The following is a 14,239-nucleotide window of genomic DNA, read 5'->3' as shown; positions in this document are numbered from 1 at the left end:
CAAGTGGTGCAGGAGCAGAGGGGACTGTGATATGGAAGCACAATTCATTGCATGTGGCAGGACAGGATGAGAAAGAATATTTGCGCCTCTTTTATCCTTATTTCTGCACCTCACACTTTGTCTAACCATCTGCTAATCAACAGATAGGAGTGCAGTTCTAACACATATACCGTACAGCAGGAGTTGATGGATGATCTGAAAGATCCCCATCCTTAACATTAACCCTGTTATTCTCTTTGAGAAGACTCCAAACCTAACATTATAATAGACACAAAATGTTGGAGTAACTCAGCAGGACAGGCAACATCTCTGGAGAGAAGGAATGGGTTAAGTTTCAGGTTGAGACCCTTCTTCAGACTGTGTCTGTCTTCGGTGTAAACCAGCATCTGCAGTTCCTTCCTAACATAATATTTCCAATTATCGTTTACTAAGAACAGAAAGATAGATGATGAATGAGACTTGGTTGTTTAAAATAAAGCGTATATGGTTGGGTTTGTATGTGCTTTAATGCGTTGAGAGATAAGAACTCCGCACGTTAAGAATTAAGAACTCCACACGTTCGGTGGGTGGCACGGTGGCACAGCGGTAGAGTTGCTGCCTTACAGCGAATGCAGCGCTGGAGACCCGGATTCGATCCCAACTACGGGTGCTGTCTGTACGGAGTTTCTACGTTCTCCCCATGACCTGCGTGGGTTTTCTCCGAGATCTTCGGTTTCCTCCCACACTCCAAAGACGAACAGGCATGTAGGTTAATTGGCTTGGTAAATGTAAAAATTATCCCTAGTGTATGTAGGATATTGTTAATATGTGGGGATCACTGGTCGGCGCGGATGCGGTGGGCCAAAGGGCCTGTTTCCGCGCTGTATCTCTAAACCAAACTAAACACCACTTATATAGAAGCATTGATAATTTGGCGGTGGCTGAGGGAGAATGAGATTGAAATGCTGCCAAATTTTATTTCCAGCCAAATAAATACTGACACAGAAGATGTTTGCACAAGTAACAAAATTGGCAATTAGTGTAACTTGCAGTGACATCTGCTGTTATATCGTTTGGACAGGAGATAGTGTCCTCATTTGCACATTGCTGCTACAAGTCTTGTTATTTGAATTAGAAGGCATTATTTTCCTGAGCCACAGTAAATGCTGCCATTGTTTAGATCTGGTTACATTTGTCAGCTTTGCATATGAATATAGGAAAAGCTGCCACAGTCTGAAAGTAAAGAGTCATGAAACTACACAGTATCTATTACTGTAAGATATTTTTGACTAAAGATAAAGGTTGCTTGTGCTAACTGCAAGGTTCAGATGAGCTGTTATGTTAATTGGTGTTTGACACCTGTTGAAATTCCATTTTGAAAACAAAGATTCCCTTTTAAAAAAAAACCTTTTTATGCTCTTCAAATGGTATTTTTACTCTGGAGATTTGGTATGACCCAAAATGAAGCAAAATTGTGGACAGCTGCTGGCAATTATTAATGACGCTGCTCTTCTGACCAGAGTGAATACACAGCGGTTGCTGTGGGAGAGGGCATCGGATTAACATGCTTCCATATAATTTGTAACATTATCAAAAACACACAATGGAATTCCTTCTGCACAAATAGCTAAAACCCTACTTAAACCTCCGAAGTGCCGTTTGCTACTGTCACGGTTGTTTTGGGGGGCAACGGCTTGATATGCTTTATAATTATTCCTTCATTCCTTTAGATGCTGCAGTACGTTACTAAATGCCTTTAGTAAATGTGATTGGAGAGCAATGATTCATTGAAAGGGCTGTTTCTTGCTCTTTGTTGATTTGACCATGGACGGATCATGCATACTACCAGCAGAGTAAAGGTATGCTCAGGGTATGCTGAACACTGTGTGTGAGGCAGGTTTTTGCCTGAAGCCACATCATTACAGTCGTAGAGGCATGGATCCATACAGCACAGGAACAGGCCCATCGGCCACTGAGTCTGCGTTACCCATCTACACTAATCCCATTTGATTTCTCATTTTACCATGACATCACCTACACATTAAGGGCGATTTAAAATGGCCAATTAACACAACCCACCCACTATATCATTGAGTTGTGGGAGGAAGTCAGATCGCCCGATGAGACTCATGCAGTCACAAGGGGAAAGACCAATCTCTGCACGGTTAGCATCGGAAGTCAGGATTGAACCGGGTGGCCAGAGCTATGAGGCAGAAGCTCTGCTAGCTGCAATACTGTGCTGCAGTGCCCATTCTGGAGGTCTTGCCAGGAAACTGTGTTTGGTTTTGAAGATAACATTGAATGGCAACGTGTTCCTGTGTAGTGAGTTTGGGAATTAACAAGCTCTCTTCATTCATTCTCAATATTCCTCTCATGGTATGGAGCTAGCAATTGTTCCAACCAAGATGGCAACTTTCCAAATTCTTACAAATTTTAAGTGCCTGTCTGGAATTGCATGACCATAATACTTTTTTTTGTGTTCAATTTCATAATAGTCTCTTTGATTTTGCTCCCTGCTCTGCCTTCTGATCTCCTCAGCATTATTGCTTGCATAAAATTGTTACCAAAGCAAGACAAGAAAAAGGGCCCTTGGGGATTTGGGTAGAAGTGCGTGGCTGAGGGCTAACTGGATTTTGTCTGCATTGTTTCAGCAGTGGGAGTGGCACGAACATAAGCTTCCCATATTGTTCAGTGAGAAGAACATTTGGTACCAGTAATTAATGTGAATTACATAAATCTTGAATATTGGCAATGCAGCTCGCGTGCATCATGAAAATTATATGTTACTTCTGTGCTTTAAGTCTTGAAACTTTCTTTGATATTTATCTCTGAAGCATTGCATGAGTCACCTTGCAGCCCCACAGGAAGTACTGCTTTAAGCTTCTTGGGAGAATGTGAAATTCATGTGATATGTCATTATTCAAATCTGAAATAGAGTAGATAGTAATAGATTGCAGATCGGTCTTGTGCATGGACATCGGCACAGAAGGGGGCCATTTGATCCATTGTGTCTGTGTTGCATCTAAATGAGCTATCCCATTCACCTTTCCTCAGTTCCATATAGTTCAACAGCTTCACCACCAATTTCCATCCTGCACTCAAATTCATTTGGACCATCTCCGACACCTCCTTCCCCTTTCTTGATCTCACCGTCTCCATCACAGGAGATAGACTTTTGACTGTCCTCTATTATAAACCCACTGACTCCCACAACTATCTCAACTATCCCACCCTGCTTCCTGTAAAGACTCTATTCCCTACTCCCAATTCCTCCGTTTACGCCTCATCTGCACCCAAGTTCCATATCAGGATCTCCTCTTCCATCATAGATGAGGCCCTCACATATTCACAGGGAGAATGTGCAAACTCTACGCAGACAGTACCTGAGGTCAGATTTGAACCCAGGTCTCTTGAGCTATGAGGTAATAGCTTTTGTAAAATTCTTCAGGACTCATAAATTAGCTAAATTATTTAGAACGTGTTTCTGACAACTAAACTGGCAGAGACTACCAAGTATTTTGAGCAGCATTTCTTCATTTTAATTTAACTCTACCACACCTTCAGTCTTCAGCTGCAAAGCACCAAGCTGTGGAATTCCCTCCCCTGTCTCTACAACACTCTGCAGCACACCTACCTTTTGTAATACAGCTTTTTTTTGAATAGATTTTGGTCACCTTATCAAACCTGGCTCAATGTTGAATCTTGTTGAAGTGTGGTCATGACACTATATGAATGCAAGTTAATACTCCTGTGGCACATTTAGCATTACACAAAATTGATTGCTCAGTGACCATGTATGTGGTTTAATCATTATCTATTGACCTAAGTGAAGGCTGATTATATTTGGCAAGATAGCTCACCATCTCCACTGTTTTATTACCCACCTATCTGCTGCCTTCCTCTTTCTCTTCGTAGTGAGGATTAATGTGCTTCAATATTGGTCAGGAAGTCATAGTTGTGTGGAGGGTGGGGATGGCAGGAAGTGGAGTGGAGTGTTGCTGAATAAAGTGAGCAAGAATAGTTCAGAGGCAGCTTCCATCTTGAGGTGAACAAACAGCTGGAAGTTGCACAGCTGTGGGTGGGGGAATCAAGAGGGAAAGGAAAAAGGATGACTGAATGGGGAAAGGAAGGGGGAGAGTTGAGGAGCAGTGAGCCAATAAGAAGGAGGGGGGGAAGGGAGGGGGGGAAGGGGGGGGGGGGGGGGGGGGGGGGGGGGGGACCAAAGGAGGGAAAGACTGGAATCAGTACTTCAGCATTCAACTGGATTGAAAGCAGGCCACTCTCAATTATATAGGATTCCCTCTAGTGTGAATCTTGACAATATATTTGCAACAATAGTAGAAAATGTTGGGGAGGCATGGTAGGTTAATGTCTTGGGTTGGTGACCCTTGAAAATAACTGAAATGAGGAAAACAAGCAAGCTTTAAGATGAAAGTGATGGAGGAGACATAAGGAATATTTGTGTCAGATCAAGATGAAAGGTTATTAACGTGAAGTTAAATTTGCTTGTCTCTCTACAGATGCTGACTGACATACTGAATATTTCCAGCTTTTTGTTTTATTTCAGATTTCCACCTTGTTCAGTTTTTCACATTTCTCTGCTTTGGAAACATTATTGCGCTATAGCAGGGCCTGTCTCCATGGGTATTCCTCAATTTAAGATGCCAATGTCTCTTCAGATTACGTATCAGAGATTATGAAGTTTTTCTTGATTCAAATAGTTCTGCTGCAACACTGGTTCCATACCACCAATTTGATATAAATTGAGTGATAATTTAAGGAACACTATTTGCATTCTGTGTTTGCATTGATTATAACGCAATTTTGATCAGGAACTAGAGAAGCGTTTAAAAGTTACTTCGGAAATTGACAGCAGAAATTGTTCGGCTCGGACAAAACATTAATAGCCCATTATCTGCTTATTTGCACTTTATCAGTTTATTTATTCATGTGCGTATATATTTATATAATGGTATATGGACACACTGATCTGTTCTGTATTCATGCCTACTATATTCTATTGTGCTGAAGCAAAGCAAGAATTTCATTGTCCTACCTGGGACACATGACAATAAACTCTCTTGAACTTGAAGTTGACACGTGATTGCTTCTATTGACACTTATACAACCTTGTTCTATTATAAATGTAATATATAGCCTTTAGTATTTTAGCTTGCAGTTACAAATATAAACTTATTACTATTGAAAAGACCTTTATTTTTGAGTCCTTTATCCTGTGAGAGAAATAATGTTGTTATTGCGAGTCTGAAACTCTATAGCCCCCAAGCTCTGTTCTCCCGTTGACACTATTATGTATAAAAGGCACATCCATCATTGACAGAGCATCATTTTTTATCAGATTTCTGTGCAAGTTGACATTGAAATATCCCAGCAGTTCTGGGGATTGCACCTCCCCAAGGAACCTATTGCAAGCTGTAAGCAATAATTCCAAGCTGGATATGATTAAGAAAAAGTGAACGTTTTGCAGGTAAATTGTGTAGCCACAATGGTATAAACAATCTTTAATAATGAAAGCAATGAAACAGCTGAAGGGCTAAACCCTCACTTTTCAAGCTTGCAAACTCCACCAAACTCAGATCTACCAGAACCACCACTGTCTGTCAACAATGCTCCTCAACTCCCTCACTGTCACTTTGATATGCAAAGCCACCATTCAATTAGGAGCAGGAGTGGACCACTTGGCCTCTTGCAGTAATCCTTCGCCCCCTTGCTGATCCAGAATCTACTTTAATAATTTGCTTCCTGTGGCCTTTTGAGGTTTTCAATGGGTGAGTTCATACTTTGGGATAATGATTCCTAAATCCAGATTCTCTCACAAGAGAATCCACTCTGTCAACACTTTTCAGAATCTAGTACCTGTACCTTGAAAAGGTGGATTATATATGTTTTTCTTATTTTGGTCTAAGATTTAAATGTTAATAAAATGATATTGTTTTTACATATCTGTACTGATATGCTTTTAAGCATTTAAATATTATTTCACTGATATTCTTGACTTTTGGAACACTGTCCGAATTTTTAGATTGAAGTTACTGCATCTTTTATTTTACAAATTATCACCTTATGACTTGTGTTGGTGTTAGTTTTTGGTTTAGAGATACAGAGTGGAAACATGCCCTTTGGCCCACCGAATCCTCGCCGACCATCGGTCGCCTGTACACTATGTTCTATGTCCTGCACCTAGGGGCGATTTACAGATGATAATTAACCTACAAATATTGACGTCTTTGAAATGTTGGAGGAAACCTGAGCACCTGAAGAAAACCCACACGGGAACAGGGCGAATGTACACAATCTACACAGACAGCATCCATAGTCAGGATCAAATCCAGGCATCTGACGCTGAGAAGCAACAGCTCTACCTCTGCACCACTCTGCCAACCCGTGCCTGCCGTGTTTTGCAGGAATGGAACTCTTTTACAAATTGAGCATCTTCTGCTCTGTGTGAAATACCAGGTTTGGAGGGATATGGACCAAACACGGGCAGGTGGGACTAGTGTAGCTGGGACATGGTGGCTGGTGTGGATCTGTTTCCACACTGTATCACTCTATGACTCTATTACACATTCCATGGTTCACTGTTCAAAATTAGCTGTGGTGATCTGGTTAAACTGTAGCTCAATGGCACTGTGGCCATTTGAAGTATCCCTTTAACTTTACTCCCTTCCATATCTTCCACTGCCTCTAATATCATGGCAACACATATTCCAAACGAAGCCCCCTCCCCTGACATCAGTCTGAAGAAGGGTCTCGACCGGAAACGTCACCCATTCCTTCTCTCCAGAGATGCTGCCTGACCCGCTGAATTACTCCAGCATTTTGTGTCTACCTTCGATTTAAACAAGCATCTGCAGGTCTTTCCAACACATGAAGATCCGTTATGTCCATGCAGGCCAAAAGTGAAGCTATTCATGTTAAATTCTCTTCTCATTCTGTGATCTTAGCGATCAGGATTGTTCAAGTGATCATCCAAGAAATGTGATAAGATTTCCTGCCTGCACTATTCTTTCAGGGAGGGAGTTTCAGACCACAATCCCTCTCCTCGTCCCCTCCCCCACATCCCAACTCCGGTTGAATAGTCTTTCCTCAACTATCTTCTAATCATTCTCCTGTTAAATTGAAATAACAACACTTAGGTTTTTTGATCCCTCTGGCAAGGGAAACTGCTTTTTCCTGTTCACCCTAAAGCTTTGAAACTCTTTTGTGCACAGTTCAGGCAATTTCCAGTCAGTCAGTCTCGCCAGATAACTTTAATTCTCCAACATCCTAAATCTTCTCCACACCCTCTCTACTGCTGATATCACATTTTCCCGCGGTGTTGAACACTGGAATCATACACTTGGTCCAAATTGTGTATTATGTGGTTTTATTACAATCCCCCTGTTCTTATGCTTTTAACTTTTCCTTATGTTGTATCCGATTATCCTAAATCCTTCCACATTGTTATAAAAATATCTTTGGGATTTCCTTGATTTTACCTGCAGATCTTTTTACATAGAGTCTTTTCCTTCCTAATTTTATTTATTTTTCCACTCTCATCACTACAGCTCATAAGTTTCTGATGGCTACATAGTTCGTGGAAGTTGTCATCATAAGTTTCCTTGTTTAGCGTCCTCCTATTCGACATGATACTCTACATCCATTAGGTCTCAGTCTGGAACTTCCCCTTTTATTGGGAATTTATTAGGTCTGAACTTTTTATTTTTTTGCTCTTCTTTCTCCAGATTAGGATTTCTCACTCCAAAACAACGCATTCACTTCCCTTTATTGGTTTGGTGTGCACTAATTAAAGAGATTCTCTTCAAAATATTTCAAGGGATATGCACTCTGCAAATGCCTTGTATTTGCACCTCAGTTATTCCACTTCCACATCACATTGACAGTATCTTTAGAACACTCCGAGCAATCTCATAGCTGCTCTTTTTAGTTCCATTCAAATGATATCACCTTATTTGTTAATTTTTCCAACATATTATCTCTCCTTCCATCTGTAATAGTTATCTGAAATTAATTTTCAAACATTCCATTCTTTATCCTCCTCTTTCTTATCTGAAAACCCTACAGCTAGGCTGCGTTGTCATTCTTGGCCAACTATAAGCCATGTTTCTGTGATGCCCATAATGTCACACCCCCTAATATTAATACATATCCTCAGTTCATTACCTTTGCTTCCAAGACAAAGTATACGCAATTAAGCACTGTTTTTTATGTTTTTCGTTGCAATAGTACTTCTCCAACAATCTTCCAAGAATATCATTCACTCTGGTTTGTGACCTCAAGATCTCGTTGCTTCATCGTTCAGCTCTGCATTTCCCTCTTACTTGCCTCCCTTTCTCACCCTTTTCAGGGTCCTGCTTAAATCTTAACTATTTGGATACTCTTGCATCAGCTTTAGATGTTAGACTTCAGAAATGCAGCATGGCAACAGGCTCTTCGGCCCACTGAGACTCCACCGACCAGCAACCACCCCCTGCACTAGCACTGTCCTACACACTAGGGACAAATTCCGTTTTACAGAAGCCAATTAACCTACAAACCTGCATGTCTTTGGAGTGTGGGAGGAATCCGGAACACCCAGAGAAAACCCACGTGGTCACAGGGAGAACGTACAAACTCCGTACAGACAGCACCCATAGTCAGGATTGAACCTGGGTCTCTGGTATTGTAAGGCAGCAACTCGAGCACTGCACCACTGTGCCGCCCCGAAGCTGAATGCCATTTTTGATTTAAGAAGGAACTGCAGATGCTGGAAAATCGAAGGTACACAAAAATGCTGGAGAAACTCAGCGGGTGCAGCAGCATCTATGGAGCGAAGTATATAGGCAACGTTTCGGGTCTGAGGAAGGGTTTCGGCCCGAAACGTTGCCTATTTCCATCGCCCCATAGATGCTGCTGCACCCGCTGAGTTTCTCCAGCATTTCTGTGTACCTGCCATTTTTGATTACTTTATTCTAAATATGCTTCCTTGTCTCTGCAAGGGGAATGTTAGTCACGGCAATGTACTTGAGACTGCTGGTGTACTTCAGCTGTCTTATCATGAGATGAGAGTTTGGTGCACAAAGCCATGTCTGCCCCCAGGCATATGGACGTATATTCCTGGTAGTGACATATTCAGGTAGGCTCATGTTATGTAGCACTCGTCCCACAACAGTCCGATGTGGATTTATCTTTCTAAACATTAGTATGGTTAGAAATAACGAACAAACCTTTTTAGTCCTTTCCATTGCCTTTGGTTGTAAGGTTGCATCTTATCCACCACTTAGAAGCCTGCTATTGTAAGTGGTTTCTCAAGATTATCAGAGCCAGCATGTACAGGTAATATTTGAATTGTATGGGACAGAGATAAAAATTGTAACTGGTTTAGAATTAGGAGTGGTATTGATTTAAATGGCAGGAATATGTTCTTTAAAGGTTGACAACAGAATTCCCGACAACATCCTGAATACTGATAAAACCCTATTGATCACAGTTTGTTATCTGGACAGAACAAAGTAATGTGGATTGAAGGAAGGAATTCTTAACAAAATTTGTAGTTGGGGCCCAATCTGAAGCCTCATTTGAAATATTACAGCTTGATAACAGAACTGGCTGGGGAATGGCAGAAGGTCATCGAGATAATCTTTTGTTAATATCAACTGTCATCCTGTTACATTCTTCTGCATGCTTTCCTATAAAGTGGTGTCTCCTTGGTGACAGCTTCGGCTGTATGCCTCCTCAATTCTTGTGAGATCACCTCAAGATATCCCTGTAACCTGAGAAAGAAAAGGCGGAGATTGGATCGGATTTTTCTGACTACTGATGCATCCTTTGGTCTGCAACGTTGTAATTCTAATCAGAATCTGCCTGCACTTCAAAGGCCCATGTCAGGCTACATAGCTCCAGGCCCATGCGATCTGATTGCGTATCTTCCTGTCAGTAGGATTGCCATGATCCAGGTGTCTTTGTTCTTGTGGACCACTGATTCCTTTCTATTTTTTGCAGCAAAGAAGAAATTTAATCCATTTTGTGTCTTGGTGCAGCTCAGTGGGTTGGAAATGTTATCCCGCACTTACTTTGAAATTGAAATATTTTTTGCATCGCAAACTTCCTTGGTACATGTTACATGTACATGTACTTGGTACCCACCTGTTAATGCACCATCATTAATATTAGAGGTTTCAAGAACAACGGATGTAAAAATCTAAAGGTTAAACAAGATGGGACATTTTTTCTCAAAAGATGAGTCCCTGTGGTGACTTATTCAACTCTTTGAAATTATGAATGAGTTAGATAAGGTCGGCAAACTTCTGACCCATTATACTTGTAGTTAATGGACATTGATATAGGGTTGAACATATAGATAGGGCAAGCTGGAGATGCGTGTAAACCAGAAAGAAATTACATGCAACCACATTGTACTTTGTTAAAAATAAGATAGAATCAGAATTGTCTTTGTCCTGAAATGTTAAGTTCCTCTCTCTCTCTCTCTCTCTGTGCAGTTTCTGCCTGAACTGCTCAGTGATTCCAGCAATTTTTGTTTTATTTCAGATATCCAGCATCTGCAATTTTCTTGGCGTTCATCTATATAAGTAGAACCACCAGGTTCTGTACTTGTAACATACATTTTTCTGTGATCGCACATATAACCTACCTTTTGATTTATTATTTGTTTATTCTGTGGTCAAGGGACCGAGATTTCCTTCCAGATTATTAATTGTGACTTCTTTTGAAATATTCATAAAATCAGAGTCTCTTGTTAATGGAGGCAATTACTGTTTACATAAATATTACAGTGAGTTAATGATGATATAAATTCAAATACTTCAAATTCTACAAAATTGTGTTTTTTTAACTATGAAAATGTTGAAATTCAGTGCCATTTTCTCATTTGCATTTTAATCCAAACTGAACGACTTGTTATTATATTTGACAGGGGCTGATTAAGATCCGTGGAGATAGATGTTGGAAGCATCTGACCTGCATGAACTATCATTATGAGGTATGTGCGATGCAGCAGTATTTCTACAGTATATCACACCCATCTTGCTATATCACTGCAGAGTGACTTAAATTATTCAGAGCAATGTAATTAAGCAATTGTTATACTGTACAAATGAACGACAAACCAGATAAATACTGTGTGTGAGATTGTCCCAGTTTATATGTAACATTTACACAAATCTTGAAATATAAATATCGAAAATGCAGAAAATTGTGTCAGTGGGTGAAGATATCCCACGTGTCTATTGCTAAAGCTGTCTATTTTATCATCCTCAACTGTTCCATTGCCTCTAATGTTAATTATCATATCTTATTCCACTATAAGGGGTTTTCTATGTCCTAGTTCCGTTTATCATGCTGGTTTCTTCCTCACCATGTATTTACTGTCCTTGATGATATCATCCAGAAACATGTTTTTTGTTCTCATGGATATGTGGATGACAGCCAACCCCATTTGATTCATTGCTTAACCAACACCAAGACTTGTTTGAAAGAAAGTCTCCTCCAGGTTGGTTCAGAGAAGGTGGATTACTTTATTTGCAAAAATAAGTGATTTATTTTTTCCCTACTAATGCCAACATGCACTCATCTTGAATGCCAGCTCTCTTGCAACTTTTACAATTGGAAGAGTCCATAGATGAACTTTGCTGCATCAATTTCTCCCACCTTTGCTTTATTGCCAAGTTGTTTTTTATTCACCATTGGAACATTGCTTTCCTCAGCTCTGATCCCTTCTCACAGCTACCACTGCGTAGTCCCTGCCTTAATTATCTTGACTAACTGCACCCAAAAGATGGCCAAATGGTTTTTGGCACACTTGCCTTCAACAGACAAGGCATTGAGTATGGAAGTTAGAATGTATGGTTACACGTGTACAAGATGCTGGTGGGATCACACCTGGAACATTGTGTTCAGATTTGGTCACCCCACTGTGGGAAAGGTACTATTAAGCTGGAAAGAACGCAGATAGGATTTATTAGGATGCTGCCAGGATTCCAGGGTCTCAGTTACAGAGCGAGTTTAGGTAGGCTAAGATTATAAGATCTTGATTGAGGGGTAATTTTATAGAGGTGCATGAAATCACAAGGGGCATAGATTGGGTGAATGCACACATTCTCTTCCCCAAGACTGTGAATTCTAGAACTTGAGGGTATAGGCTTAAAGTGAGAGGGGAAAGATTTATCAGGAACCTGGGGAGCAACTTTTTCACACAGAGAGTGCTGGATATATGGAACAATCTGTCATAAGAACCAGAAGATGATGGTGGCAGGTTGTTTCTTGGGCTTGTCATGTGGCTAGTCACGTGCCTCCAGGGTCAGAGGTCAAGACACGTGCAATAGCAACACTTGAAAAATATTTGGACAGTGTGACGCGTGGCCTCTACCTTGGAGGGCGCTCCGATCCCTATCACTGGCTAACAGGCAAGGAGAGGCTAATTCTCAGTATTATTGGTAACGCCGGCTCCAATTAGCTGATATTGGACGGCCACTTGAACCTTGTCAGCCTACTCCATTCTAGCCAGAGGGAAGAAGGGAGAGGATAAATGAAGAAACAGGAGAGAAAGAGGAAGAAGGAAGAAGGAACGAAGAGAAGGCGAAAGGTAGACAAAATGGGATGCTTCCCATTTAGCTGTGTTCCCCTGTCGCAGGTTCGTGGAAGACTGAGCCACTGAGACCACCAGCACTACTGTATGGTCAAGACTGGGTTACCGAGAAGAAACCCTAGCCACCCTGCGCCACTAAGGAGGCTAAAACTGAATGGCCGGGCAAGCCTCGGACGCCAGAACCTCTTCCAGCACACAGACAACGAGGGACTGCGCCCACACACACACACAGGCAAAGACTGGCCGTCGGGATAATCCAGAGACCCCAGCATTGCCTCTTCAAGCCCAAAGCTGAGCTGCCAGGAAGAAACCTGAGACCGGCAGCACCTCCCATTGAGGCAAGGATGAGCTGCTGGAAGAAGCCTGAACACCGGACCTTCTCCTTCGAAGACCGGGACTGAGCTGCCGGGAAATCTTCAAGATCGCCAACATCATCGCACATGTGCTGATGGCAAGGGACAGCGCCCCCATGTGGTCCTGGACTTTCTTACCATTGTAAATAAAATATATCATGTGAGTTCACCCTACTGCGAGTGTTAGAATGGTTACTGTGAAACTCAGTGTCACTCCTAAGGCCACACCAGGTACTTGGATGGGGAAATTATAGAGGAATATAGGTCAAATGCGGGCAAACGGGACTAGCTTGGATGGATATCTTGGTTAGCATGTGTGTATTGGGCTGAATGACCTATTTCTGTGCTGTATGACTCTCCCTCTATGAGGAAATCACAAATTGAGAACTGCAGTAAATCAATGTTATGCTTTTGGTCTAACTTCACAAAACGTACAAATTCCTCTAAATGCAGAATTGTTCTTTAGAAATTGTTTCATTTATCATTCTTCCTTCCATTCAGTTCTAGGAAACTCAATACTGCATAAACCAAAGCATTTACTACAAAGCTTGTCAAATAGTTATTGAATTCTGTGCAAACATTTACTAAAAGATTTAGTGCAACAATCATTAAACACAACACAATAAACAAATCTTTGCATAAGGGTAATATTCTTCAGCAGAACACATGAAAGGCCATGAATTGTGTATCATTCTGCGTTTCTCCCTCCTTTTGAAGCGTTATTCCATTTGTGGTACTGAATTGTTTGTATTCTGGCTCCACTCTTTATCACAGGTAGATTGCAGAGAGACAGAGCTGCGGTCATTTCTTATGGGAAATTTATTATCTATTGAACACTCTCACATTGTTCTGTTATAGACACTGTTGCTACTGAGGTGTTTTTTTTAAACATGTTTTAAGGCTTTGGATAGATTTGATAGGTAACCTTAATTGTAAGAAGATTTCAGTACAGGGACAGGTTCAGTTCAGTGCCTCTTGTTCCAGTCTGTAAGATGCAGGTGAGAATGCAGCCAGAATGTTTTGCACAGGTCCAATATCTCTGTGAATGGTAGAAGTATCATGCTTTAAACATATGTTTGTGGTAGAGAGAGTGCAGCAAAAAGTCGTCAGACTGATTCCCGGAACAGTGACTAGTCTTTTAAGGACAATTTCCTAGATTCAGCGAATTGGTTTCGAAAATTTCAAATGTAATTCCTTCATTCAGAAAGCAAGACAAAGTACAGAAAACCACACTTGAGTTAGCTTAACTATTGGAGTTCGCAGTGAATCACCACTAAATCTGCAGCAAAAGACATACACGAGT

General features: G+C 41.1%; 1 protein-coding gene across 4 annotated transcripts in view; it reads left to right on the top strand.

Moving 5' to 3' along the window:
* lmf1 (lipase maturation factor 1) overlaps positions 1-14,239 on the top strand; it is a 499,938-nt gene that overhangs the window by 207,467 nt on the left and 278,232 nt on the right. For all 4 annotated transcript variants that reach the window (XM_033040858.1, XM_033040856.1, XM_033040857.1 and 1 more), the window contains one exon: positions 10,913-10,978. In XM_033040858.1, the coding sequence (XP_032896749.1) occupies positions 10,913-10,978 (66 nt within the window). The remainder of the gene's footprint in view (positions 1-10,912; positions 10,979-14,239) is intronic.

The sequence above is a fragment of the Amblyraja radiata genome, chromosome 22 (genome assembly GCF_010909765.2).
Source record: "Amblyraja radiata isolate CabotCenter1 chromosome 22, sAmbRad1.1.pri, whole genome shotgun sequence".
NCBI lineage: Eukaryota > Metazoa > Chordata > Chondrichthyes > Rajiformes > Rajidae > Amblyraja > Amblyraja radiata.
The sequence above is the reverse complement of the archived record's forward strand: the minus strand, read 5'-3'. Positions and strand labels throughout refer to the sequence as shown.